The 26,023-nt window shown below is 44.8% G+C and overlaps 1 protein-coding gene across 1 annotated transcript in view; it reads left to right on the top strand.

The window, feature by feature from the left end:
- Nucleotides 1–16,374, top strand: part of TH (tyrosine hydroxylase) — a 31,034-nt gene extending 14,660 nt beyond the window's left edge. The window contains exons 4-13 of the mRNA XM_065403198.1: nt 147–235; nt 1,194–1,261; nt 4,535–4,585; nt 6,061–6,206; nt 7,667–7,802; nt 7,936–8,005; nt 9,992–10,048; nt 11,282–11,377; nt 11,554–11,687; nt 16,215–16,374. Coding sequence (XP_065259270.1) covers nt 147–235; nt 1,194–1,261; nt 4,535–4,585; nt 6,061–6,206; nt 7,667–7,802; nt 7,936–8,005; nt 9,992–10,048; nt 11,282–11,377; nt 11,554–11,687; nt 16,215–16,374 — 1,007 coding nt within the window. The remainder of the gene's footprint in view (nt 1–146; nt 236–1,193; nt 1,262–4,534; nt 4,586–6,060; nt 6,207–7,666; nt 7,803–7,935; nt 8,006–9,991; nt 10,049–11,281; nt 11,378–11,553; nt 11,688–16,214) is intronic.
- Nucleotides 16,375–26,023: the final 9,649 nt, after the last annotated feature.

The raw sequence follows: 26,023 nt of genomic DNA, 5'->3' as shown, positions 1-26,023 counted from the left end.
CAATTAAATCATTTGGAATTGATGTGGTCATGTGTTTATGCATGTGCCACATCAGGTCATGTGTGTGCTATGACCTTATCTCCTCCATTTGGCATGAGATATACTTAGCTCAACGTTCACTTCTATGGTCTTATTTCTCTTTACAGTTTACTGGTTTCCAAGAAAAATCTCTGAACTGGACAAGTGTCACCACTTGGTCACCAAGTTTGACCCAGACTTGGATTTGGATCATCCGGTGAGTTGGTGTGTTCAGACATATCCTCACTTTCCAGCCACGTGTCTTCCAACAGAAACAGAGAAATGGAAAGCACCGGTGATTGGAACTGGTTGGGAATTTTTTGACAAAATGTTTTTCCATCAGAAAATGTTGATTCTGCAAAACCATAACTGTTTTCAGGAAAGGGTCCATTTGGACTAATTTTTCATTTAAAAAAAATGTTAAAATACAAAAAGATCAAAATCAAAAGGAACTGTTTTGATAGACTTGAACCAAAACTTTCGTGGGATAGTCAGCTCATGAATATTTTTGAGATTCTGACTTTTCATCGAAATTGGGAAAGGAAAGCTTTTTAAAATGTCAAACATTTTCCTAGGATGGGAAAACCATTTCTGGCCTAGCTCTACCTGTAATCCCACTTTGTCTATCGCCCTGTAGCCAGTACAGGTTTAGTTCCTGCAGGATACTGTATTCCTCAGTGCTTTGTCTAGTCTAGTTTGATCAAGAGATGGGGTTTCTACTACATTCCTAAGGAGATTATTCCTCAGTCCAAAAGATCTCACTTCTGCGGAAATTTTCATGGCTATCCAGCCTAAATTTTAACTGGTTCTGTTTCAGAATTGGTTTCCCAGAGACGGAGTAGAGATGTCTTGTGTTTGGCTTGATGGACCTGGCTTATCAGAAAATGAATAGACAGGACATACACTAGATTGGGGCAGGGCCCAATTCCTCCACCTAGAAGGAGAATACAAAGCTCTCACTTTGAGATGGGGAATGGAGTTACCTATGGGTATGAAAGGAGGGGCCTCTGTTGTAATGAGGGGCAGTTGCTAACTGTTAATGTGTGGGTGTGTATATCTCCCCCACCATAGGGCCTATATTAAGTGTGTGTGTGGTGGTGCGGGAAATGAGAGAACTTTCCTGTATGAAATGTTAACGAACTTAAACACTTGTTCTCTGTTCCCTTTTGTCACAGGGATTCTCTGACCAAGCATACCGGCAGCGAAGGAAAATGATAGCAGAAATTGCCTTCCACTATAAGCAGTAAGACACTTTCCAAACGTATGTGCAGGAGCAATTTCATAGCACAGTGCCACCTGCTGGGAACTCATTATGCTACTTCCATAAATCTGTCTTCTATCAACTTATCTTCTTCTCTGTTCATTATTTTGCCCTTCCATTCTCCCTTTCCAATTTATTTTCTCAGGTCCTCTGCTCCCTGCACTCATTTCAGCTTCCTCCCATGTTTAAAAATCTACATGTTCATTAATTCATAGATGTTAAGGCCAGAACAGACTTGCTGCATAATACAGGCCATAGAACTTCATGCAGTAATTTCTGCATCAAGCCCATAACTTTAGTCTGAGCTAGAGCATCTCTTTTAGAAAGATAGCCAGTCTTGTTTTAAAGACTTCAAGTAATGGAGAAACCACCCCATCCCTAGGTAAATTGATCCAATGGTTAATTACTCTCACTGTTAAAAATGTGTGTTTAAAGCTAGACAAATTCAATCTAGAAATAAGCTTTCAACCACTGGATCTTGTTATACCTTTTTCTGCTAGATTAAAGAACCATCTACTATCAGAACTCCCTTCCCCATAAAGGTACTTGTAAACTGCAAACAGGTCACCTCTAAACTTTCTCTTGGATAAGATAAATAGATTGAGCTTCTTAATTAGTTCGTTATAAGGTATGTTTTCCAGACCTCAAATCACTCTTGTAGTTCTTTTCTAAACCTTTTCCAATTTTTCAACATTCTTTTTGAAATATGAATACCAGGATTAGACACAGTTTTCCAGTAATGGTCTCACTAATGCTGGATACAGATGTAATACCACCTTCTCTGTCCCTACTTAAGCATCCAAGGAATGCATTCCCTTCCCCACCCCACCCCGCCCACTTAGTTATAGTATTACACTTGGAGCTCATCTTACCAAGCAATCCAGATTGGTCTTTAGAACTGACTTGACCACATCATTATTTTTTATCACTCCTCCAATTTTTGTGTCAGCTACAAATTTTATCAGCAATAATTTTGTATTTTCTTCCAAATCATTGACAAAGATATTGTATACCATGGGGCAAAGAACAGATCCCTTGGGGATCCCACTGCCCCTAACAAGATGATGATTCCCCATTTACAATTACTTTTAGATCCATCGGTTAACCATTTAACTTTAATAATTTCTGTTTAACATACTCCCTAATTACTGATGGAATAGAAAGTATTTCATTATCTCTGTAAGGCATGAATGCATCATCTTGCTTCGTTCCAAATACAAAGCAAAGTTATTTATGGAATACTTCTGCCTTTTCTACATCATAATTGACAATTTTATCATCCTTCTCTATCACCAGGTCTATCCCAATATTAGGATTTTGTTTGTTTTAGTATATTTAAGGACAACAAGAAGGAAATATTTACCTCTACTGGACATACATTTTTCATTGATACCTTGAGCTTCCCTTATCAATCATCTGCATTTCCTAACTATCCATTTGTATTCATTGCTATCAACTTTTCCATTGTCCCCTTGTGTGTGTGTGTGTGTGTGTGTATATATATATATATAAATAAAAGAAAAGTAGCTATATATATATATATATGGCTACTTTTCTTTTTCCTTTTTACCAGGATGTTTTTTTAATAAAAAAGACTTCTTGTGGAATTGTGGGTTTGTTGGGGTCATTGAATGAAGCATTATTAAACATATGTCAATGATCACTCACATTTTGATATTTAAATTTTTCCTCCCCTCCCACTCAGTTTTACTCAATTGTCAGCTTTGGGGAACTGTCCGTCTTAAAGCACCAAGTGTGTGTGTGTGTTTGTGTTTGTCTGTCTGTCTATGTATATAATTCTTGTGATTTATCACTTAGAACATTGATCCATAATCATTCCTGTTCCTGTCCTTCTGAATTGTCAGTAACTCTAAAGTAGGCAATAGTATCTTTAATGTAGTGTGTCACTCCCTTCCCTTCTTGCTAAGCCTACCCTATGAGCTAGGGTTGTGATTGCCAGCTCACATACACATACTCACACTAGCTTGATGAGCATTAGCATGAGTATAAATAGCAATGTAGCTATGGGAGCATAGGCAGTGACAGTGGAGGCACAGCCTAGCTATGCCAAGATCAAACCCACCTGAGCCCTGTGGGCATGTACTCAGCACAGCTTAGCCATGCTGCCATTGTCCATATTACCACACCTACAATAGTATTTATACTCTAGCTCTCATCGAGCTAGTGTGAGTATGTGTATACAAGCTGGGAATCACACCCCTAGCTCAAAGTGTAGACATATACCCTATCAAGGAAATATAGGCTATCCAGTGATTTTAACATTCTAGTCATGTGACTCCTCCCACCAGGTTTCAGTAATACCAATCATCACTTTTTTTCTATAAAATGGTTTATTTCCCAGCTTTCTAGCATTGGTGTACAGGCAATAGAAGAATTGCTTCTCCTTACGGCACTTGATGCCTTGATTCTTTACCTTCAAGCTACGTTGAGTCTCAGTTACATGTTTTGAGCATATGTGCAGGGTTTGACTCTTTAGCACTCACCCTAGTAGCTGCTAGTTTAAAGCCCTCCTAACCCTATGTTCAGTTCTAAGCTCTGTGTCTCCAGTTAGACCCATGCTAGCCCCATCTTCATATAATAGCTGTGTCTCTAATTAGCCTTATGACCAGAGCTGGGCAACTAATAGCGTTTTCAGTTTTCGCTGGCAAGTCTGAAAAATTAAAGAAAAAAATAATTTCTGGTGGGGACAAAAATGAAGGTTTTTTTTGACAGGTTCAGTGAATCAAAATATTTGTAAAACGTTGTTTTGTTGGGCGCACCATAAAACCTTTTGTTTTGATTTTGAGCATTTTTAATATATTACAAAAAATGATAAATAAAATGAAAGGAACCTTTGAAACAAAGTTTCCATTTTTCTAGATTTTTTTTTTAGCTTTCATTTTGACCCAAACAACTGAACAATCTTGACAGAAATTCACTAAAAGTTTTGGTGTCACTGAATCTGCATTTTTGGCGAAAAGAAGTTTTGATCAAAAAATTTGGCCCAACTCTATTTATGACCCATATGTTTCCTACTAGATCTGTGCTAACCCTGTGCCCCATATGCTAGCCATGTGTTAGGTTTAAAGTTGTCTGATCCATATTATACTGTGCAGATATTGTGCATCGTAAACGTAGTGCTCTTTTCTTAAAGGGTGGGGGAGCTTTCTTAAGGTTGGGGCCCCAGAGTGTATAGCATGTTGTTATTGTGTTTCCCCATCTCCTATCGTCCCTAACCCCATGTTTGCCTTGCAGCGGGGAGCCAATCCCTAGAGTGGAGTACAGGGCAGATGAGATAGCTACATGGTGAGTGATGATTTAATGCAAAATCCTTTCTGACTCCATCCAGCTGAATTAGGAACCATGAAAGAAATAAAAGATTTTGTCCCATTGACCAGCTGTGGGGGAGTGTGCCTTGGGCAAATAGAGAAATCAGAAAACAGTAGTGGGTTTATACTGGGGCCAATACTGGAAGTTGAGAACTGAATGGTTGTGGTGGAGTGTCTTAAAAAATGTATCACGAAGGTGTGGATGTTGCCTAATTGCCTCTCTGTAAAGAGCTCTGACTGTTTGCAAGGGTTTCCATGGGGGCTAAGTTTCAGAGTGGTAGCCGCGTTAGTCTGTATCAGCAAAAAGAATGAGAAGTACTTGTGGCACCTTAGAGACTAAAATTTGTTAGTCTCTAAGGTGCCACAAGTACTCCTCATTCTTTTTGGGAGCTAAGGGAATTCTAAGTGGTAGGGTCCAGGAGACCCATCCCTAAAGAACAAGAACGTCAGATGATGCTAATGTTCGTAACTCAGAGAAAGAGGTGCAGCATGTGAGGAAATCTGACCCTGTACTGCCACTCTGCTTGCTAACTGCTCAGTCACCTAACAAGGTCTAAGGCACATCCAAGACCCTTTAGTACCATAAATCAATTTCTGCTGCTCCTCCTCGCTTAGGGTGACCAGACGTCCTGATTTTATAGGGACAGTCCCAATTTTTGGGTCTTTTTCTTATATAGGCTCCTATTACCCCCTCCCTCCCCCCCACCCCCTGTCCCGATTTTTCACACTTGCTGTCTGGTCACCCTATAAGGGCTGTACCTAAAGTCCATTACAGTTCCACTTCTTATTGTCTCCAGAGGCTCCTCTTAGGGTACGTCTAAACTGTTTTAAGACCCACAGCAGCGAGCCTCCAAGCCTAGGGACAGGGTCGGGCTTCAGAGCCTGAGCCATGACGTGAGCCCCATGAGCCTGAGTCTGTAGACCTGGGCTCTGAGACTCACACCTGCAGGTTTCTGTTTGCCGTGTAGACTTACCTTTGGACCACTAATGAGAAGATGACTTATCGGGGAGCTGCTGAGGTGTATTTCTGGATTATCCATCTGCTGTCTCTCTTAATTATCTTTCACTAGTGTGACTTTTTTAACAGATAAAGCCACTGGGACTGGATTTTTGTTCCCAGTTAGAATGAACTCTCTTGATGCACCTTGACCTTGAGTTAGTTATCTCCAGATACACGAATTGTCCCTGTGAAGGTGGCCTCTGAATTCTCCACTCTCACGGTCAGCAAGAAGCACTTGGGTGGGGAGTGTGTGTGTGCACATGTGCTCGAGCATGTATGTGTGAACAGATCGAAAATCAATGGTTTAAAAAATAAAATAAAATAAAAAAAACAGGGAGAGGAATTCCAGCAGGATGTGTACTGGGTGTTGTCTGTCCTGATGAGAGGCACAACAAAGGCTGGCAGGGCTAGATCCTGAATTCACACCCTCTCTCCTATCTGTCACTCTGAAGGAGGGAGGTTTACACCACACTGAAGAGTCTGTACCCGACTCATGCCTGCAAAGAGCACCTGGAGGCCTTTCACCTGCTAGAGAGATTCTGCGGCTACAGCGAGAACAACATTCCTCAACTGGAGGATGTCTCCTGCTTCCTGAAAGGTGGGTGTGGGCACATTCCAGGGCCAGGAGTGGGATTACAGGGTCGTGGGTATCAGCATGTAGACATGTGAATCCGTGGAATGGCTGGGGTGCATTGCAAGGCAGAATGTGAATCTGCAGGAGGGAACTGGAGGTTAGGGTAAAGAAGTGCTTGCTATGGAGGCCGACAGCATGAACTGTATTGTAGGGTAGTACAAACAAGGGAGAGGTCTAGTGTGCTCCAGGAGGGAAGTGGGCGGGGGGGAGGGGCGCATGCAAGAGTGTGTACTCCTCTGGGGAGTCTGAGAGTGACTATAGAGAAAGGGAGGGAGCCAGCGAGCATTCTGGGCCCCAGTCTGAGAATTCAGGGTGGTGGCAGGAGTCAGTGCATTGAAGCATGGGCTTCCAAGTCAGAAGTGCAAAGAAGGATTGGGCGGGGGGGGGGGCAGTCTAGAGTGGAAATGTGTGTTCCAAGCACAGGAGTGAGAATCAACTCAAGGAATGTAGGGGCTAGTGTGGAGGGTGTGTGGGCTGGGACGGAGAGCCCAAGCACTGAAATATTCGTGTATGGACCCCATTGTACCTAGTGGTGAATTTCAGCATTTGCCCAGTCACCACGTCCTCTTGGCTTGCAGGGAATTTATTGTCTATTGCAAGTAAAAATGCTAGGTCTGCCAAGGTAAAACTGAAGACATTCACTTACAGTACCATAGCTTTTGCTGTAAGTGCTGATAATACTACCATGACTAATGAACACCCCACTCTGAGACTCGGCTCAAAGGACTTTCACTATATAAGTAGGGCCCTACCAAATTCATGGTCAATTTCACGGTCATAGGATTTTAAAAATAGTAAATTTCATGATTTCAGCTATTTAAATCTGAAATTTCATGGCATTGTAATTGTAGGGGTCCTGACCCAAAAAGGAGTGTTGTGTGTGTGTGTGTGTGGGGGGGGGGGGTCACAAGATTATTAGGGGGTGGGAGTACTGCTACCCTTACTTCTGCACTGCTGCAGGAGGTGGCGCTGCCTTCAGAGCTGGGCAGCTGGAGAGTGGCGGCTGCTGGCCGGGAGCCCAGCTCTGAAGGCAGAGCCACCACCAGCAGCAGCGCAGAAGTAAGGATGGCATGGTGTGGTATTGCCACCCTTACTTCTGCGCTGCTGCCTTCAGAGCTGGGCGCCCAGCCAACAGTCGCTGCTCTCCAGCCACCCAGCTCTGAAGGCAGCACAGAAGTAAGGGTGGCAATACCGCAACCCCCCTCAAATAACCTTGTGACCCCACCCTGCAACTCCCTTTTGGGTTGGGACTCCCAGTTTGAGATATGCTGGTCTCCCCCATGAAATCTGTATAATATAGGGTAAAAGCACAAGAAAGACCAGATTTCACGGTGGGAGACCAGATTTCACAGTCCGTGACATGTTTTTCAAGGCCATGAATTTGGTAGGGCCCTATAGATAAGTGGTTGCTTGGATTATTTCAGAGAGAACTGGGTTCCAGCTCCGACCTGTGGCTGGCCTGCTGTCTGCACGTGACTTCCTATCCAGCTTGGCCTTCAGGGTATTCCAGTGCACGCAGTACATCCGCCATGCATCCTCACCCATGCATTCCCCAGAGCCGTGAGTATGGCCGGGTACAATGCAGAATCCTCTCTGTCCTCACACTGCTCCTGACACAGTGTAAAACCAGGAAATGGGATTCAACCCTCTAGCAGTGACTAATCCATCCTTCCTCTTTTCTTTCCAATGGAAGGGACTGTTGTCACGAACTTCTGGGGCACGTACCAATGCTGGCCGACAGGACGTTCGCACAGTTCTCCCAGGTAATTAGGGCAGATTGGTCCTTGCACTGAAAGCCCAGCAATGGGTCCTGATGCTCAGAAGCCATTTTAGGGAATGGTGAGAACTCAAATTCCAATCCCAACTTAGCCCACCAGGGATTACTTAGGGATCTGCCTGGTTATGTTGGCTATAGGGGAGCGACTTCACTTCCAATTTTCCCCAGCAGTATGGTTGGGAATGGCATGGAAATAGTAGCTGTGTGGGAGCTTACTCCTAGCACTGCCCTAGCAGGAGTTATTGTAGGGCAGGGGTAGGCAACCTATGGCACGCGTGCTGAAGGCGGCACGTGAGCTGATTTTCAGTGGCACTCACACTGCCCGGGTCCTGGCCACCGGTCCGGGGGGCTCTGCATTTTAATTTAAATTTTAAATGAAGCTTCCTAAATATTTTAAAAACCTTATTTAATCTACATACAACAATAGTTTAGTTCTATATTATAGACTTATAGAAAGAGACCTTCTAAAAATGTTAAAATGTATTACCGGCACGCAAAACCTTAAATTAGAGTGAATAAATGAAGACTCGGCCCACCACTTCTGAAAGGTTGCCGACCCCTGTTGTACGGCATGCTATAGGATCATGGACTAGAGCTGGACAGAGTATCAACCACAGCAAATAATTTATCCAATGGATTTAGGCCTTTCCCACCTCCCCCCCAAATTATCCACAGATCAAACTTTGCATTTTATGAACGTAGTCATTCTTAGTAACTGTTCCTCAAATACATGGTGTGTATGTATTTCAGCCCACAGGTTGTTTGTGCCCTCTCTACTTCGAGCTGTGCTTTTTACTCTTTGTTCATTTCTGATGGGTGACTGCCCACCTACATCATTAGTAATACACCTCTACCCCGATAGAACGCTGTCCTCGGGAGCCAAAAAATCTTACCGCGTTATAGGTGAAACCGCGTTATATCGAACTTGCTTTGATCCACTGGAGTGCGCAGTCCCGCCCCCTCGGAGCTCTGCTTTACCGCGTTATATCCGAATTCATGTTATATCGGGGTAGAGGTGTAGTAGTATTTTTATTACTATTGACATGACTATTGTCATGGACCAGGACCCTGTTGTGCTAATTGCTATGCAAACACAGAACAAAAGAAGGTCCCTGCCCCAAAGAGGTTACAGTCTAAATATGACAATAGAAGGATACAGACAGCTGGGGGAGTACAAGGAAACGACGAGACAATATTGGTCAGCATGATAGGCTGTGTTCTCAGTGCACCAGTAGCCAAACTGTTTTCAAGTTTCTGGTAGGCATCATGGAAAAGGAAAATTCTAAAGAGGGATTTCAAGGAAAATAATGAGGCAGCTTTATGGATGTTTATGGGGAGCTCTTCCCGAGCAGGAGGGTCAGCTTAGAAGAAAGCATGAAGGTCCTTGTTTGAAAATGTAACAGACGAGTGACACAGGCTGACATTTGCTGATTGGAGGCAGAAATTGACATCTTGATACTGAATGAGAGATGATAGGGAGGTGGAGATAGGCCATCAAGGGCCTTAAATGTGAGGTGTGGTATCATTTCTTTGTTTATAGACTGAATGGACAAGACAGAGAGAGAGGAAGTATTATCCCTCTTTTACAGATGGGGGACCGAGGACCAAAAGATTAAGTGACTTGCCCAAGGAGTCTGTGGCAAACCAAGAAATAGAACCAGATCTTCTGAATCCCAGCCTGGTGATTTAACCACAAGATCATCCTTCTTCCTCCTGCACTCTCAGCCTCCGTGGCACAAGGTGTTAGAGAAAATGATACCGAAGCAGCTGCTACACACCAAGCTCAGAATTAGCGTAGTGCCCCCTGGCTGCTGGTTTCTGGGATGCTAACTAGGGGGTGGTGTGAGAAGTCCATAAAATGAGTGACATCTGAGCAGGCTAGAAGCCAAACCCATTAGCAAAACTGACTGGATTGAAATGGCTCTGGGTGCAACCCGTGTTTATGTGTTAACCTTCTTCCTTCTCTTCCTAGGATATTGGACTGGCATCGTTGGGAGCCACTGAGGAAGAGATTGAGAAACTTGCAACGGTAAGTTTTCCTTTACTCTGAAGGGATCCCTGTTACCCTAGCAGAGCTGGTGAGCTCCTTCTCCTCCTTGGGTATTAGTGGCTGGGATGATTCAGGAGGATGTGGTTTAGTTAGGAAATGGGGCAGTTTTTCCTGAGTTACATACATACAGGTTCAGTAAAGGCATTAAGATCAGTCACTAATGTCCTGTCTCCAAATGTCTTCATTGTCTCTCCCCTCACGTTCTCTCTGTCCAATCAGCAGATGTGTCACTGGGGAGCCTCTGTTGGCTTGTTTCCCACACAGCATGCTGCATTACACCACTGGAGCATGTGAGTGGAGAACACAGAGTTCTGGTTCCCTTCTTAGGTGGCCTTCTCCAGAGCGTCACATACCACTAATGAAACACAGGGCCTCATCATGGGGCTCTGCAGCGTCTCTTGAAGTGCATGCTGGGAACACAGTCTACCTCACTCACAGGGATAGAGGTCAATTACAAAAGACTAAGGTTGAGCAGAGCTCACCCGGCCACACATTAAGTTTCATGGACAATGGCACTCACAGTTCTTTATCATCTGGCATCACGCTGTCAAAGATGTGGGATTTACTGCATAGCATTGAAAGGAATCTTTGGAGCTGGATTAAGTTATATCCCTTTCCTTTGAGTCTGCCTAACCAAGTTCAGCTTCAAGGCCCATTCACAAAGGTATTTTGTTGACACTGAATACTCAGTGATATAACCAGATTATTTAGTACATTATCCAGAGAGATGCGTGAACCACATTGGGACTAGCTGGCCTTGAGCACCTGCAACACAAGCAAATGCTTCGAGCCCCATGCTATTGGGGACCCCAATAAAACTACTAACTTGCTGTCTGTCTCACTCCTTCCAGCAGTGAAACCAGACAGCACCATGCCCCCAGATCTTCCAAAGGGGGGAGGGAGGGAAGAGGCAGCTCATCACCAGCTACGAAGGAGGGATTTATTCCTGAGAAGGTCTCAATTAGTCAATGCAAGTCAGATATGACAGTGATGGGCACAGTATAGGCAGACAGGCTAGAGAGATGCAAGTTGTTCCAAAGCGTATGAGTGATCTGATTTGGGTTTGTGGCCAGTGACCTCTCTGGTTCCTTTCAAGCCCATCTAACAGCCCCGGGAAGGCTGTTCTCTGATCTGAACGGTCTGCGGGGAGGTGAAAGGAAAATGAAGAGGAGGAGGAGTGACTCCTTGCTTGTTTTTCTCTTCCCTTCGCAGCTTTATTGGTTTACAGTGGAGTTTGGGCTCTGCAAACAGAATGGAATAATCAAAGCTTATGGAGCTGGGCTCCTATCCTCCTATGGGGAGCTAATAGTAAGTCTCGACCTACCTTGTCCTTCTCTGCTCAGACACATTGAGGCAAAGGGCCCCTTTCCCCTCTGCACACCTCCAGTTTCTTTAGCGAATCCACTTTCCGCATTTCTCTCTCTCATGCACACAAACTTCCTTCCCCTCCTTTAAGTATTGGCTTTTATTCGTACTTTCCTCAGCACTCCTTGTCGGACGAGCCGGAGGTCCGGAACTTTGACCCAGATGCTGCCGCTGTTCAGCCCTACCAGGATCAGAACTACCAGCCAGTGTATTTTGTATCCGAAAGCTTCAATGATGCCAAAGACAAACTCAGGTAGGATCCAGAATGGAAATGCCACCAGGGCAACTAAATACATACAGTTAATTATATCATGGCCTGCCTTCCTCCTTGCATCATTCAAAACAATACTTGGTACCGTATATACTCGATCATAAGCCGGTTCGTTTATAAGCCAAGATGGATAAGTAAAAATGGAAAATGTGTATGACCCATTCATAAGCCGACCCTATAATTCAGGGCTCGGCAAACTTTTGGCCATCAGGATAAGTCGCTGGCGGGCCGAGATGTTTTGTTTACCTTGAGCATCCGCAGGCACGGAGGTAAACCTAAGAAAACAAAGTGTCCCGGCATGCCAACTGCTTACCCTGATGGGCCGAGACAGCAACTGGTGGGGACATTTTTTGGGGGGAGAGAAGCTGGACGTCAGGGGAGTAACCCCTGTGACCACCCCCCACATGACCCCACCCCTAGCCCGGGACCCCCACACTCTCCCCATCCCATCCCTTTTCACCTTATCTGGGGCGGGCCAGGGGAGGATGTCTCTGGCCTGGCTGGAGCTGCTCCGGCAGGCTGGGCAGTGCGGCCGCAGCCTGCTCCGGCGGGCCAGACCAGGCAGTGCGGCCGCAGCATGTTCCGGCGGGCCAGGTGGCGCGGCCACAGCCTGCTCTGGTGGGCAAGGCTGAGTGGCGTGGCCGCAGCGTGCTCAGTGGCGTGGCCGCAGCGTGCTCCGGCAGGCGGGGCTGAGTGGCGTGGCCGCAGCGTGCTCAGTGGCGTGGCCGCAGCGTGCTCCGGCAGGCGGGGCTGAGTGGCGTGGCCGCAGCGTGCTCCGGCAGGCGGGGCTGAGTGGCATGGCCGCAGCGTGCTCCGGCAGGCGGGGCTGGGCAGCGCAGCTGCAGCATGCTCCAGTGGGCGGGCGGGGCCGGGCGGCATGGCCGCAGCCTGCCAGCCCCGGAGCTGCAGCTGCTTTGGAGACTGGAGAAGTGGAGAGACTCTGGCCCCACCTCTTCCCTTCTGTCTCTGTTGGCTGTGCTGCCTCTCCTTGCCCCCTTTCTTGGGGGGAGGAGCTGTGTCCCACCTCTCCCTCTCTATACCCGTTCATAAGCTGACCCCCTTCTCTGGTGCTTCCCTTTTTTACTAAAAAAATTCAGCTTATGAACGAGTATATATGGCACTTTAACTGAAAGTCCCCATTTATGACCTCAAAACACATTAGAAACCATAATTAATTAGGCCTCACAAGGCCCTACAGGCAGGTAAGCATATTAGCCTCAGTTTTAGGTAGGAAAACTAAGGCACGATGAGGTTAAAGCAACTCTGCAAAGCTCACACAGCAGGGCCAAGATCAAACCCCAGGAATTCTCACTCCTAAACCTCTGCTCTAAGCACTAGGCCACAGTGCCCACCCGTCCAACCCTTAATCGTTCATAGGCATTAGACCTGTCAATTGCAGTGAGCTGGAGGGCAGACTGAATGAGCTAAAGGAATGGACACTTCTATCTCTACTACTGGACTCCTATCAGAAGGGTCACAGAGTGGAGCCCCAGCTCCACACTTAGTGGTGACGTGGCACATCTGTCAGCCATGCCGTTATTGCAGAGTATGGCAGAGACCAGACTCATGGCTGGTTGGGGATCCCAAGGTCTGTGGCCCAATTTTCCCCATGATCTCCAGGCTCATGTCCCCCATCCCTATCACACTGTTGGCCGGCAGCTCTAACATACAACTGTGTGAGTAGTGAGCACTCATGATGGGCAGGAGAATATGGCTGCAGGACTTGTTGTTTACTTTATACCTTTCTCTGTAGGGAACTGCTCTGATTAGTCTATTGGACCATGCAAAAAACTGTGCCCAGGAGAACACACTTATACTCAATCATTTTACTCTCTAGTGTCAGGGGGAAATAATGTATGCTTCCTTTAGCCATTAGCAAAGAAAAAGGTGTTTTTTTTAATATCACACAATGTACAGGCCCAGGGCATCTTGACGGTGGAATGCTCCATTTTAAATAATGTGTTAAGAACCTGCAATGTTTAAACCAGAATCTTTAGGGAACCCCTGAATATGTTAAAATTCACTAGCATCACTTCCAGGCCTTTGGGACTCGATTACCAAGATGTAAGCACTCTCAGGCTGCCCTCCTTAAGAAATGAGGCTTCTTTTCTTACTGACAGATAATTAATTAGCCATCTGCAGTTTTGAGAAACCCACTGTGCTGCATGTGTGGACAGAGGATTGCTTAAAAATGTCTCTCACTGATGGAAGATACCCCAAGGTCTGATCCTATTTAAAGGCCATTTAGGAATTACACAAGAGTTGAACATGAGGTTACTTCACTAGTATTATTATTACCTTAGCATCTAGGAGCCTCACTTGTGGTGCTCAGGGATCGCTCAGGCTCAGGTTCACAAAGGTTTTTAGAAGCCTAAGCATCAGGTTTGCAAGAAATTTGCTTTATTATGTGCCGGTTCCAACTAGCCTTGCATAACAAGAGCTTCACAGTGCCCCGTCCATACTGTCTGGGAAGCTCAGCCCTGAAATGCACTCCCCAGCACCACACCAGTTATGAAGTAGGACCCCATTGTGGTAGGTGCTGAACTAAAAGTTAGTCCCTGCCCCCAGGAGCTTACAATCTGGCACTTATTTAGTTATCCATGAAGCTACCTACAGAGGGGATGTTGTGTGCCTATGCACCAAGAGAAGCAAGATCTCCAAGGAGTTCTGAGATATGGATCCTCAAAGGGCCCACATTTCTAATTATTAATGTTTTCCCCCAGGATTCTCCACATCCCAATTTGCAGCAGACCACTGCAGTTCCAATAAGACCACCATTGTCAGTAATGTAAACTCTTTCAGTGCCCTGTCAGAGCTTCTTTTATCTTTTGAGCCACCATTCAAAGAGCTATTCATTCTAATCCGAGTAACAATGAAAAACAGTTATCAATGGACAGTATCAGGGGGTAGCTGTGTTAGTCTGTATCCACAAAAACAACAAGGAGTCCGGTGGCACCTTAAAGACTAACAGATTTATTTGGGCATAAGCTTTCATGGGTAAAAAACCTCACTTTTTCACTCCATGCATCTGAAGTAGTAGTTTTTTTACCCACGAAATCTTATGCCCAAATAAATCTGTTAGTCTTTAAGGTGTCACCGGACTCCTTGTGGTTTTAGTGATCAACAGAGGCATAGTTAGGAGAGAAAGGAAGGCAATACATCTGGCCAGAAAACAAGAACTCCATTTCATGAAAAATTTCGACAAATGGTTGCGTTCCACGTTGGAACAAAACTAGAACTTTTTTGAGAAAAAATATTTTTGTGAACAAAAAAAACCCAAGGGAGACCATCCATGCCAGTGTAACCAATAGCTTAGTGATTATGGCAGTCACTGGGAGGGTGAGACACCCAGGTTCAAGTCACTGTTCTGATTCAGGCAGATATTTCTTGTTGGAAAATACGGATTTGTAGAAAAATTTTCAACCAGGTCTGGAAGATCGTACATTTCCCTATTTTAACTGTAAGTGAATGGCATTTTAAAGACCACAAGAGGGTGCCAGAACCTAAGGAAAGACAAATGTTACTTGATACTATAAAGACTATCAGTAAAGGATGCAGGTGAACCAGGTATTACAGATCTGTCAAATATTGGCAGCAAGGTGAAATGTGCAGGATATTGTTTAACACTGTTGGTTATTCTAGTTCTCCTATGCTTTGGGTGATCATCATCCCACTCAGTCATTCCCCTGTCCACCTCTATCCACGTGAACCTGCTGTTACCTGTTTACTAGTATCAATTATTGCCATCAGAAATAATGACTCATGTAACTGGGGTTCATCAAAAATACTCTCTTTAGTAGAACAAACTTGTTCCCCCATCTTTGTAAGCTTTTTTCGGTTTTCAAATTTGGATGTCTAATGTCAGGATCCTAAGTCCATATTTATTCAGTAGTGGAAAATCATGTCACTTATTTAGGTGCTTAATATTGTCGTAGGAACCTAAGGTCAGACACCCAGTTCTGACAATCTTGGCCTTTGTTTTTTAACTTATCCTGTGATCTTTATCCCAAATGGCTATGGTCCTGATTTTTGAGAGGTGCTGAGCGTTTACACCTACAACTGAAGTCAATGGGTTAATGCTGAGTCAGGTGCAGGGTTACTAATTGAGAGTGAAGTACTGTCTTGAGTCAGGACACTGTACAGAGAAGCCATGCAAACTTCCCCTTTGCCCGCAGAGCTCTGAGAACAAAGCCTCTCTGCCCCCATGGTCCACAAATGGTCCACAGGAACAAATTCATCCCAGGTGTGACTCCAATACATGGAAATACACTAGGGATATATCGAGACTACATCTCTGCCACTGTCATTGGGGATAAACTTGATGTTGGGACAAGTGCAGATTTTTTTTTTTTTTTGAAGTTGATAAAATGTTAAAATGGAAAGTGATTGAAAGCAGAGAGAGCGTTTTGAAGATATTTCATGGCAGCATATGCGCTCCCCCCCCATTGTTTTCAACCCACTCACAGCCCCTTTCTACTCATTACATTTGCGTCTACCCTCTCCCTACAGAAGCTATGCTGCACGCATCAAGCGACCCTTCTCGGTGAAATACGATCCGTACACCCACAGCATTGAGCTTCTGGACAACTCGCAGAAGATCCACCACTCTCTGGAGAATGTGAGGGACGAGCTTCACTCCTTAATTGATGCGCTGAATGTTATCAGTTAATATGAAAACCATGTTCCTTCTCTCCCCTCTGCCACTGGGTGCTTCCTCCTTCCACCATCACAGAGATGACCCCTGCTCTGGTACTTTGCCACTGTGCTTTCAGCCAGGTCCTGGGCAATAGCTTCAACCCATTCTCTTAGGGTTTGTACTGCTGCCCACCACCATTGTATCTCCACAGTCATTTAAAGATGGATGTTTGTATTTTGAGATGATCCAGTTTGAATGGAAGATGGACGGGTTAAGGGCCTGATCCAAAGCCTACTGAAGTCACTGGGAGTCTTCTTATTGCCTACCATGGGCTTTGGGTCAGTCCCCAATATAGTGTCACACTACAGTCATTATACGTGAGCTGTGGGTCATAGACTCAAGTGCAATTAATGGAATTAAGAGCACAAGAAGTCAGGAGTCCATTACAAATACTGGACATAAGGGATTTTTCATTTAAGATCCCACAGGAAACATTTCATTTAATTAAAAAAAAAATCCCAATAGCAGTTTCATGAAGAAGCAACCACCCTGTATTAAATCCCCTTTGAGGGCAAAAAGGCTTCTAAGTGAATCCTATCAGCTCTAGGTCCTAGTTTGAGCTGAACTCGTAACCCAAATTAAATTTCTGAAACTGGGCTGGGCTCTCTGGGCTGGAGTAAACTCCAAAAGCTAAAACAAGCCCCTGAGCTAAACTAAACTTCCAGGCTGGAACAAACATTTGAGCCACACCAAACTTCCAAGTTGGAATGAGCTTTTGAGTGCTGTCAGACTCCCGGGTAGAAGTGAACTCCTGAGCTATATTAACCACAACCATCACCCCAGAGCTGGAGCAGCCTTCTGACTAGACTGAACTCCCAATGTGGAGTGACCTTTTGGGGCTAGTAGCTAGTTTTATAAATCCTTAGCCCCACCCCTAATGGAATCTGGCCAATCAGCCCTCTCCATCTTACCGAAAATGGAGTCTCACAGCTAGTAGCAAACAGCCTTTTCTAGCTCCAAGGAAAACTGCACCAACATGTTAGCCCAAGCTATAAATACTTAAAATATATTTTCCCTAGGATAAAGACAATTAGAAGGAGGGCAGGAGAAACCAACCCTTCAGTGGAGCTCTGTTTTCCTACCTCCCATTGGGACTCATTAAGGAGTTTTAATGCAAACACCACACATCACCCATTTAACCCATTCTCAGACTTACTCTGAGGGGGCCTCCATGCTCTGCCTGCTCAGTTACAGAGAGATAATAACCCCAAAGGCTACGCTAGTCTGCATTCTGCCATTCTACCAGTGAGGGTGCTCATTCCGAAAGGGAGGATTTTAATTATTTTACATTGTTCAAATACAAGAAACTAAATATATATAGTTACTGTAGCTCCATTGTCCCATTTCTCTCCCCTCCCAGCAAGCAAGCAGGCTGGGTAAAGAGAACATCGAGGGGTCGAAGGTGCCTTAGCAGGAGTGTCTTATGCTTTGATTCAGCAAAGCACTTAAGCACGTGCTTAACGTTAAGCACATAGGTAATCCCATCAGTGGTAATCTTTGTATTGACTTCAGTTGTGTTGGATAACACCCATCATGAGATTGCTCAGGTGCTTAAAGTGAAGCATGTTCCTAAGTGCTCTGTGGGGCCGGATCTGGAAGCTACAGTGCCATTTCCCCAGGCCTCATGACATGTGGAGGCAGTTTGTATAAAAATGACCTGGAGAATGAACGAGCAACTGGTCACTGTTTTAACTCTCCTTTAAATGAAGCATGCTGGGAGGAGGAGTTCTGGGGCAGGGAGGAGGAGGAAGATACAAAGCCTTCATCTGATTCAGCCTTTAGTTTATTCACTGATATTTGTGTATACTAATGCCTCGATGAATGGTTCTCTCACTGTTGTTGCTGCTGCTGTGGATGGATCTGTCTGTCTGTCTGTGTAAAGAAAAACAATTTATTTTTCAGTTCAAAGTCATGCTGCTGCTCACATATTATTAATAATAAAGATTATATTTCTGGTCTAGCATCCTGGGTTTGGTTTCTGTGTCTTTTCTCATTTCCAAACTGAGACCAGGCCCCGTGTCTGCCGGCAGGACACAAACATAACAAGGATCTGATAAGGCAAAAGATCTCCGACTTGTCCCTTATACACAGGGTTTTTGCCACCCCAAGCGGCGGGAAAAAAACAAAAAACGCGATCACGATCAGCGGCAGCTCCACCGCGCCGCTTTCTTCTTCGGCAGCAAGTCCTTCCCTCGGAGAGGGACAGGGACCCGCCGCCGAAGAGCCCGATGTGCTGCCCCTTCCCCTTGGCCGCCCCAAGCACCTGCTTGCTCAGCTGGTGCCTGGAGCCAGCCCTGCTTATACAGAACATTGACTTAGTGAGCCATTGTATCCTAGGGAACAGGCTTATTTGTTGCCTTCACAAGGTGTTATTAATTGCACAGTTACTCATATTGCATTAGTGGAGATGTCTTTTTTCTTAGTAGTAACACCAAACAGAAGCTTGCTTCAGCCTTGCCTTCACTATCCTTGTCCCCTTCTTAAATTCCCCACTATTACTACCACAAGTTCAGCTCCAGTGGTGTTAGTAATGGTAGGAGTGCTAGCTTAGCCACTGTGTCTCTTTGTCCACCTCGAGGGGCTAAACCACATGGGGTATGTCTACACAGCCAATGGCAGCAAGCCTCCCAATCCGGGTCAGCAGACTTGGGCTTGTGCTACTGCTCTAAAAAATAGCTGTATAGACAGACAGCATTTTGAAGTTGCAGCTTACCCTGCGGCTCAGGCTCTGAAGCCCACTCCGCTTCCAGAGCTAGCCCAAGCCACAACTTCAAAATGCCATCTACACAGCTAGTTTTAGAACACTAGCATGAGCCCAGGAGAGGTTTGTGAGTCTGTTACTGTCTCAGCACTAATGGGGTTGGTATTCTAGCTCAAACATTGGTGGCTTCTACTTTTAGATCCAGAAGTCCAGGGTTCAATCCTCGCAGATGATGTAGGGATTATCTAGGGATGACCATGAACAGCCTAGGGACGTCCTTACAAGTGCACTTGTCTAGGAACCAACAAATGTTATTAACTGTAACACAAAGTGATTTTGATGGGGATGAAAAATGCACCTGCTGCTGCTGCAGTTTGACTCTCTCTGTCTAGACCTGCTCTGAGCAGAGATACAGACAAGCTGGTGGTTAACACAGCAACAGCTATCTACGGCACTGTGTACATTAGTGCGCTCACCAGAGGAGCCACACCAGTGGTAGTATAAGTGGGAAATTATATAGAGAGAAAAGAGGCATGTACCTTGCTGAATCAGTTTGTTGAGTATGACAAACTTTGGATCAGACTCAAATCACTGCACAAATCAGAGCAGTTATATGTTTCGGGTTTTTATTAAAGAGGATTTTGTCCTGAAAATATCTAAAGTATTTCCTAGGAAATACTTTGTTTTTAGCAAACAAAAAATGGTCCAAGTACTATTTTTTTTTAATAATTGTGTATTATTCTTCAGTGACAGCTTTTGAAAAAATTGTGACAGCTGGCTTTGCTGTTCCACAATGGCAGTCTGAACTGAAGCTCTGCCTAATGTGTGTCACACTGCTGGTGTGGGTATGTTTGTGTTTTCACATAAGCACCTGTGAATTGATTTGGATAAAATAAGAACAGACCTGAACCATCACCCAAAATTCGAATCAAGCGCAAATCAACCTCTTTGGGGGGGGGGGGAAGGGGAGAGAGGCAAAAAAAATGTTCTGTACTTTTCTTTATTAGTTTTCAATAGTCCAGCTCCTTTGCAGCTGCGCATTATTATGTTTGGGACTGAAAGCAAAAGTCCTATAGAAAAGCTGGTCTTGTGCTGTTTCTGGCTTGGCCAAAAGCAGGAAGTATCAAATATCTCATGAAAATGCCTGATTGAGAGATTTTGAGCCCCATTTTGCTGACTAACTAGGTTTGGCGAGATCACATAAGGATTCATGGTTAAAAATATATAAACACTGACTACAAAACAGAAGTCATACTGATATGGCGTTGTTGAGTTCTCAACATACAACTTCCATTACAAACTAAGCAAACACATTACAATTATTATACTGCCGGTTTCGTAGACTTAGATTAATAAAATGAGCTGTTGGGGGCCGAATGTTCAAATCTGCACACCCTTTTTATATATGCCTGCCTTGCATAGATACAAATCAGGATTTGTGCATGACCACGTCAATATGTGCACACAAATCCTGGCTTGCATATACTCATTGGGTATTGTACATGCACAAGTCATGTTTGTGCTCCACTGTGAATGGAGGAGTTTTGCATGGGCAGCTTTCAAAACCTAACTAGAGATGGATCCATCTCCCCCCACCATCCAAAAAAACAAACCCTGGCACTGAACAACCCAGAATTTTGAAGAGCTTGGATCCAGATCTAAATTCCCAGTGTCAAACCCTGGATCCAACTCTAACCCAACCTCCAAACCTTTAGAGGTTTGCCCCGCATTGACAAAGAGAGAGATGTGTACATACATTGCTATATAACACACTAAAGATTCAGCCAGAGGGATGCTGGCAGTGTTAATTAGGAATGAAACACAGGTGCTTTTTGAGATGTGAGCCAAAGGGATGGCACATTGGTGACTCAGAGTTAAGCAGGAACCATCTTAATTGGTCTTGTTGGAGAAACAATGACGTAAGATCCATTTTTATCCTTGCTGTTAAACGCTCTTACTCTTTTATTATTTACGGTGATTTACTATGTCTACACACTTGGTAACTGAGCAATGAAATGATTTCAAAAATAATCTTATGGCCTGGGAAGTATTAGATATCCTGCTCTGATGATCTGATGTAACAAATAATAACCTGAGAGAGAGAAAAATAGTGAGAAAGGCGAGTTGTTCATTCTTATTCCACTGAGGTCAGCCCTAAATAACTCTTCTGCCTCCCTTTGGGGGCACAGACAAGATAACAAGGACAACAATGTCAGAGCAAAGTACCGGGCCCCTCGATTTATAGCTAAGGCCAAACCACTAACGAACAGATTGGAGCTTTCTTTCTAAACATTGATAAGAACTGAGAGGAGGTAACTTTGAACTAATGGGAGCAGATCCTCAGCTGGAGCAAGTCGGGAGAGCCCCCACTGGTAGTGATAGCCCAATGCCTCGAGTCACTTCCACAGTGCGAGCAAGAGGGATTCTGAAGCACCAGATGCAGGCTGCACAGCTGACAGCCCCTGTGAGAGGGACAGCAGAGAACCAGCTCTCCACTAATTATCTCCCCTAAGAACCTAGAGATTCATGTGCCTGTCTCCAACCAAACCACTCTCCAGCCTATCACTGGCTTAGTTTCTGTGGACCCTGTAATAGTAAGGGTGCTTATCAGTGGGATTTACACCTCGTTGTCTAGGTACCCAATAAACCAGTAGTCAAAATCTACCCACCAGTTACTGCTGTGCCTCTAAGCCTTAAGTGCTCAAAACAATCCACTTATCCAGTGATTATTATTGGTATCTAACCCCAAGGGATTTGATAGATTTCCAGAATAATTGGGAATGTCTTAAAGACCCGGGTCTCTCTGTGTATGTGTGTACACACATGAGAGAATTAACCCTTCTGTAACCTCATAGTGCTTCACAGGGCCAGGGGCTATTCAAGAGTTAAGTGTAACCGATGATAAAGAAAGTTATGGATAAAATAAACTAATTCCAGGCACAAGCCTCAAAACAGCAGCCACCCCTCCCTGTGTCTCAATTTCCCAATCTGTAAAATGGGAATAAATAATGTCCCTGACCCTTCTTTGTAAAGTGCTTTGAGATCTGCTGATGAAAAATGATCAGAACTAGGTTTTATTAAGAAATCCAGTCGGCACAATGGCCTTTTAAGTCATGCTGAAGGGCAAACTGACTTATTTTCAATAAGAAATACTACATTTGACATTAAGCTTAACTTAAACTACAAACCTCCTAGATGATCCAATCTTCCATCACAAACAACACAATCTTCTACTTTATTACTTTAGAAAGAAGCACATGTGGAGAAGCTTAACCAAAGAGGGAAGTGTGGATGGAAAGTAGAATCATCTGAGCTCCCAGGGATGTGAAAAGGGATGAAGGAATTGGGCCAATTGTTTCCTCCCTGCTACAATGTCACCGTTGGATGAAGGAATCGTAGTAAGAGCTGGAGTCAAGAAGCCATGTGCTGTGTATAGCAACCACTTTATTGAACCTTCTGCCTTATGAACAATGCTATGTATTCTTAGGTACCTGTATATGGTACTCCTTATGTTCATTAGCTACCTATTGATATACACAGATATATCTCCTTTCTCTAGCAATCTTGTAACAGATCAGATCTGATGGTAGAGTCGGATACAAAACCCAGGGGAAAGTCTAGTTGACTGTACTGAGTTTTGAATCAGGCCCTTGATTTTATACTATGGCACCATTGCTGTGGATGCAGGGCCGGCTCTGGCTTTTTTGCCGGAGCCCGGGGTGGGGCAGTGAGCCGCGGCCGGGGGGGGGGGGGGGGGCGGGGGGGGGAGGGCGGCCGGAGCCCTGGGAGGAGGGCGGAGTGCCCGGCCGGGGCTCCGCTCTCCCCGGCGGCCTGAGCCAGAGCGCTGCGCCGCCCCACTCCAGGTACCGCCCCAAGCACAAGCTTGGTGGGCTGGTGCCTGGAGCCGGCCCTGTGTGGATGGCACCCTACAAACAAAGAACAAGACAAAGTTCCCTACCCGGAGGAGCTTGGAAAGTTGTGAAATCCAGCCCGGTAGTAACATTGCTCCTCTGGCCTTATAGCTGGAGGGAAGATCAGGTCAGCCCATAAGAGGTGTGCCTGGCTGACAGCCTGGATTAGTTTCTAGAAACAAGCTGGATTGCTTTTATCCCAGATAGTGGAGTGAAGTCCTTGTTAGCTTGCACAATGTCCCTTTGGACGCAATGATCTCTCTCATTGTACGGTTCCAGATAAGCCTTTCTAGCTCGCCACCACTGCTCTTCAGCTCTCGGCCTCCATATCTCCCACACAGGCAGAGATTCCCTGCCACACCTGCAGGCTGAAGCTACATCCCTCTTCGGATACCACGAGCTTTTAATCCTGGATTTACATCCCCTTCTTGCTCTCAATTCACCCTGCGTTTCCACTGCAGATTCCTCATTTCCTGATCTGTTTGTTATGGTGTGTAATGCAGTAGCACACTGCGGCCCCATTGTACGACGTGCTGAGGATTTAATATGAGCAATAGGGAGCTAATCAAACTCATGGTGAGAAACAGCCCTGGAGCTTCCAGTCTAATGGAACACAGGATTGGAAGGGATAAAGGTGAAACAACTTCCCCTCTGTGTTGTGTGACCTTGGGAACAGACCTCCTGACTCCTAGGCCAGTGCCCTACCCTCTAGACTACATTACATCCTCATCTCCTCTTTTGATTATGCTGAGCATAAGGATTTAGTATGAGAGAGCAGCACATGCAGAATGACACAGAATATGGGTGCTGGGTGGCATTGTGAATTGATGGACTGGCCTTTCATTGTTGGACTCCCGGAAGCTCTATTTTCCCACCACAGATACAAAGCAGCTGCCACTGACAGCAAGGGGATTTACTTGCATACTGCAGCTAGAGAAACAGACCCCTGTCTTCAGATCCAGATTAGATCTCGGTTATGAGTTGGCTTGTTATTTCCTTTGCTAAGTGGACATCATAAAAGCTGCTACACAACACTTCTGATCTTTATGAACATCTTGAGAGGCCCTGTTGCTGCTGGCTCAGTAAGAAGATGCAGTGGCAGAAAGGTCTGGGGAAAGTTCAAACAGTGCTCGCATGCATTATGCCTAGCTCAGCTACTATGGGTTTCATATGCAATGAATTCGTCCACAATTGAAAAGAAAGAAGATGACGACAACAACAGGTGATCCCTAGAGAGAATGAGTCCATGGTCTCTGCCCCATTTCCAATAAGAAAGGTGTCCATATTACAAAAACCATAATCACAGCTGACAGAGCAACTGACTAATCAGCCTGCCAAGGACTGAACTTCTGTACCTGTTTAATGGAGAAAGGGCTTCCGTTTTTACTGCTGATCCATATCCTTTCACAAGCACTTACCCATCTGCTCTCAGTTTGGATTTCTCAGTAGTTTGAGCATTGGCCTGCTAAACCCAGGGTTGTGAGTTCAATCCTTGAGGGGACCACTTAGGGATCTGGGGCAAAATCAGTACTTGGTCCTGCTAGTGAAGGCAGGGGGCTGGACTCGATGACCTTTCAAGGTCCCTTCCAGTTCTAGGAGATAGGATATCTCCATTTAAAACAAAAAACAGTTGGACATGGTTAAACAGCAGTGTGATAAGATCAGGCTGGTGAGAGAGCTGGCAGTGGCATGGGGACAGGGCAGCCCGAACAGTGAACAGTGAACACAATACAAGTGAGGCAGCTAAAGCCATGGGTGTGACTTGTGGTACCGATTGGTTTACTCACCGAGAACTTGTTCACCCCTGAATCTGACCTTTGGTTTCAGTAGAATTTGCACAAACTTGTAATCGTTAACCAGTTCCCCCATAATAGTCCTGTTATTTTTCAGGACAGCGTTCGAAAATGCTAGACATCTACTGTAGTAAAGGATTTATTGTGCTGGCAACAGACTGTAAAACCTGATTACACGACGCTGAGGATTGCCTAAGCCAAGTTCCCATTGATATAAGCACTTAGGGTTGGGGGAGGCACAAGTCTTGCTGGAAGATATCAGCTCTGGACGTGACTTGAAACTATGTCACACAGGGCAGAAGTCATGAGCAGTTCAACAACCCTTCTCAACCCCCCACAGCATGTTCTTCTGTCCAAATGACCAGAGGATGGGGCGGTGCAGGGGGTTTGAACACACTGTTCAAATCTGGCCTAAAAATCAAAGAAATGTTTATGACATTGGCCTGTTTCCATCTAGTTAAGTGATGATCCAGGGGTAGGTTCACCCCACAATGAAACTGACTGCGCTGGTCGAGATTTTTCACACATTTTTCATTGAAAGACGGCCTTCTTTCAAACTCTCAACTTTTTGCAAAAATTTGTCTTCATTGACACCGTCCTTCTTGCACAACATTTTTCAGAATGTTTTTATCAACATTTTATTGAAATTTATATCAGAATCATTGTTGATATTTTTCATTCACTGAAAGCCCATGTTTGAAATGCAATATAATTGATAATGATTTTTTGGGCAAAAAAAAAAAAATCATAGAAAGTTTTGGCAAGAAGTGGAAAATGGGTCTATTTTGAACTCCAAAACAACTTCAAAATTTTGAATTTTCCCCCAAATCATTTCCCCCCCATCTGTAAAAACTGAGCTGTCTGCAGAAATGGAAAATGAATTGAACAAAACAACACTCCAATAGTCCTAGTAAGTGCTCTCAAACTATGGCAAACCTATGGGAATTACTGTCTGGACAGGTGCAGTTTGGCTTTTCTCCTTTTCCACAGGTAGCTGTTATTTTATTCCTGAAAAGATTGATGCCATACTAGACCTCGTGTGTGCATGCTACAGAAACAGGATGAGATTTTCAAACCTGCCTAAGGGATTTGGATATCCAGAATTAATGGGAGCTATAGATGGAGGGATCGGCCTGTGGCCTAAGTCCAGTTAACCACAAAACAAAATTGGTTTTGGGTGCAATTGGAAGCAGTGCTTCAGACATCTAAGTAAGGCC

The sequence above is a fragment of the Emys orbicularis genome, chromosome 4 (assembly GCF_028017835.1).
Source record: "Emys orbicularis isolate rEmyOrb1 chromosome 4, rEmyOrb1.hap1, whole genome shotgun sequence".
NCBI lineage: Eukaryota > Metazoa > Chordata > Testudines > Emydidae > Emys > Emys orbicularis.
Note: the sequence above shows the minus strand (reverse complement) of the source record. Positions and strands in the feature narration are given on the sequence as shown.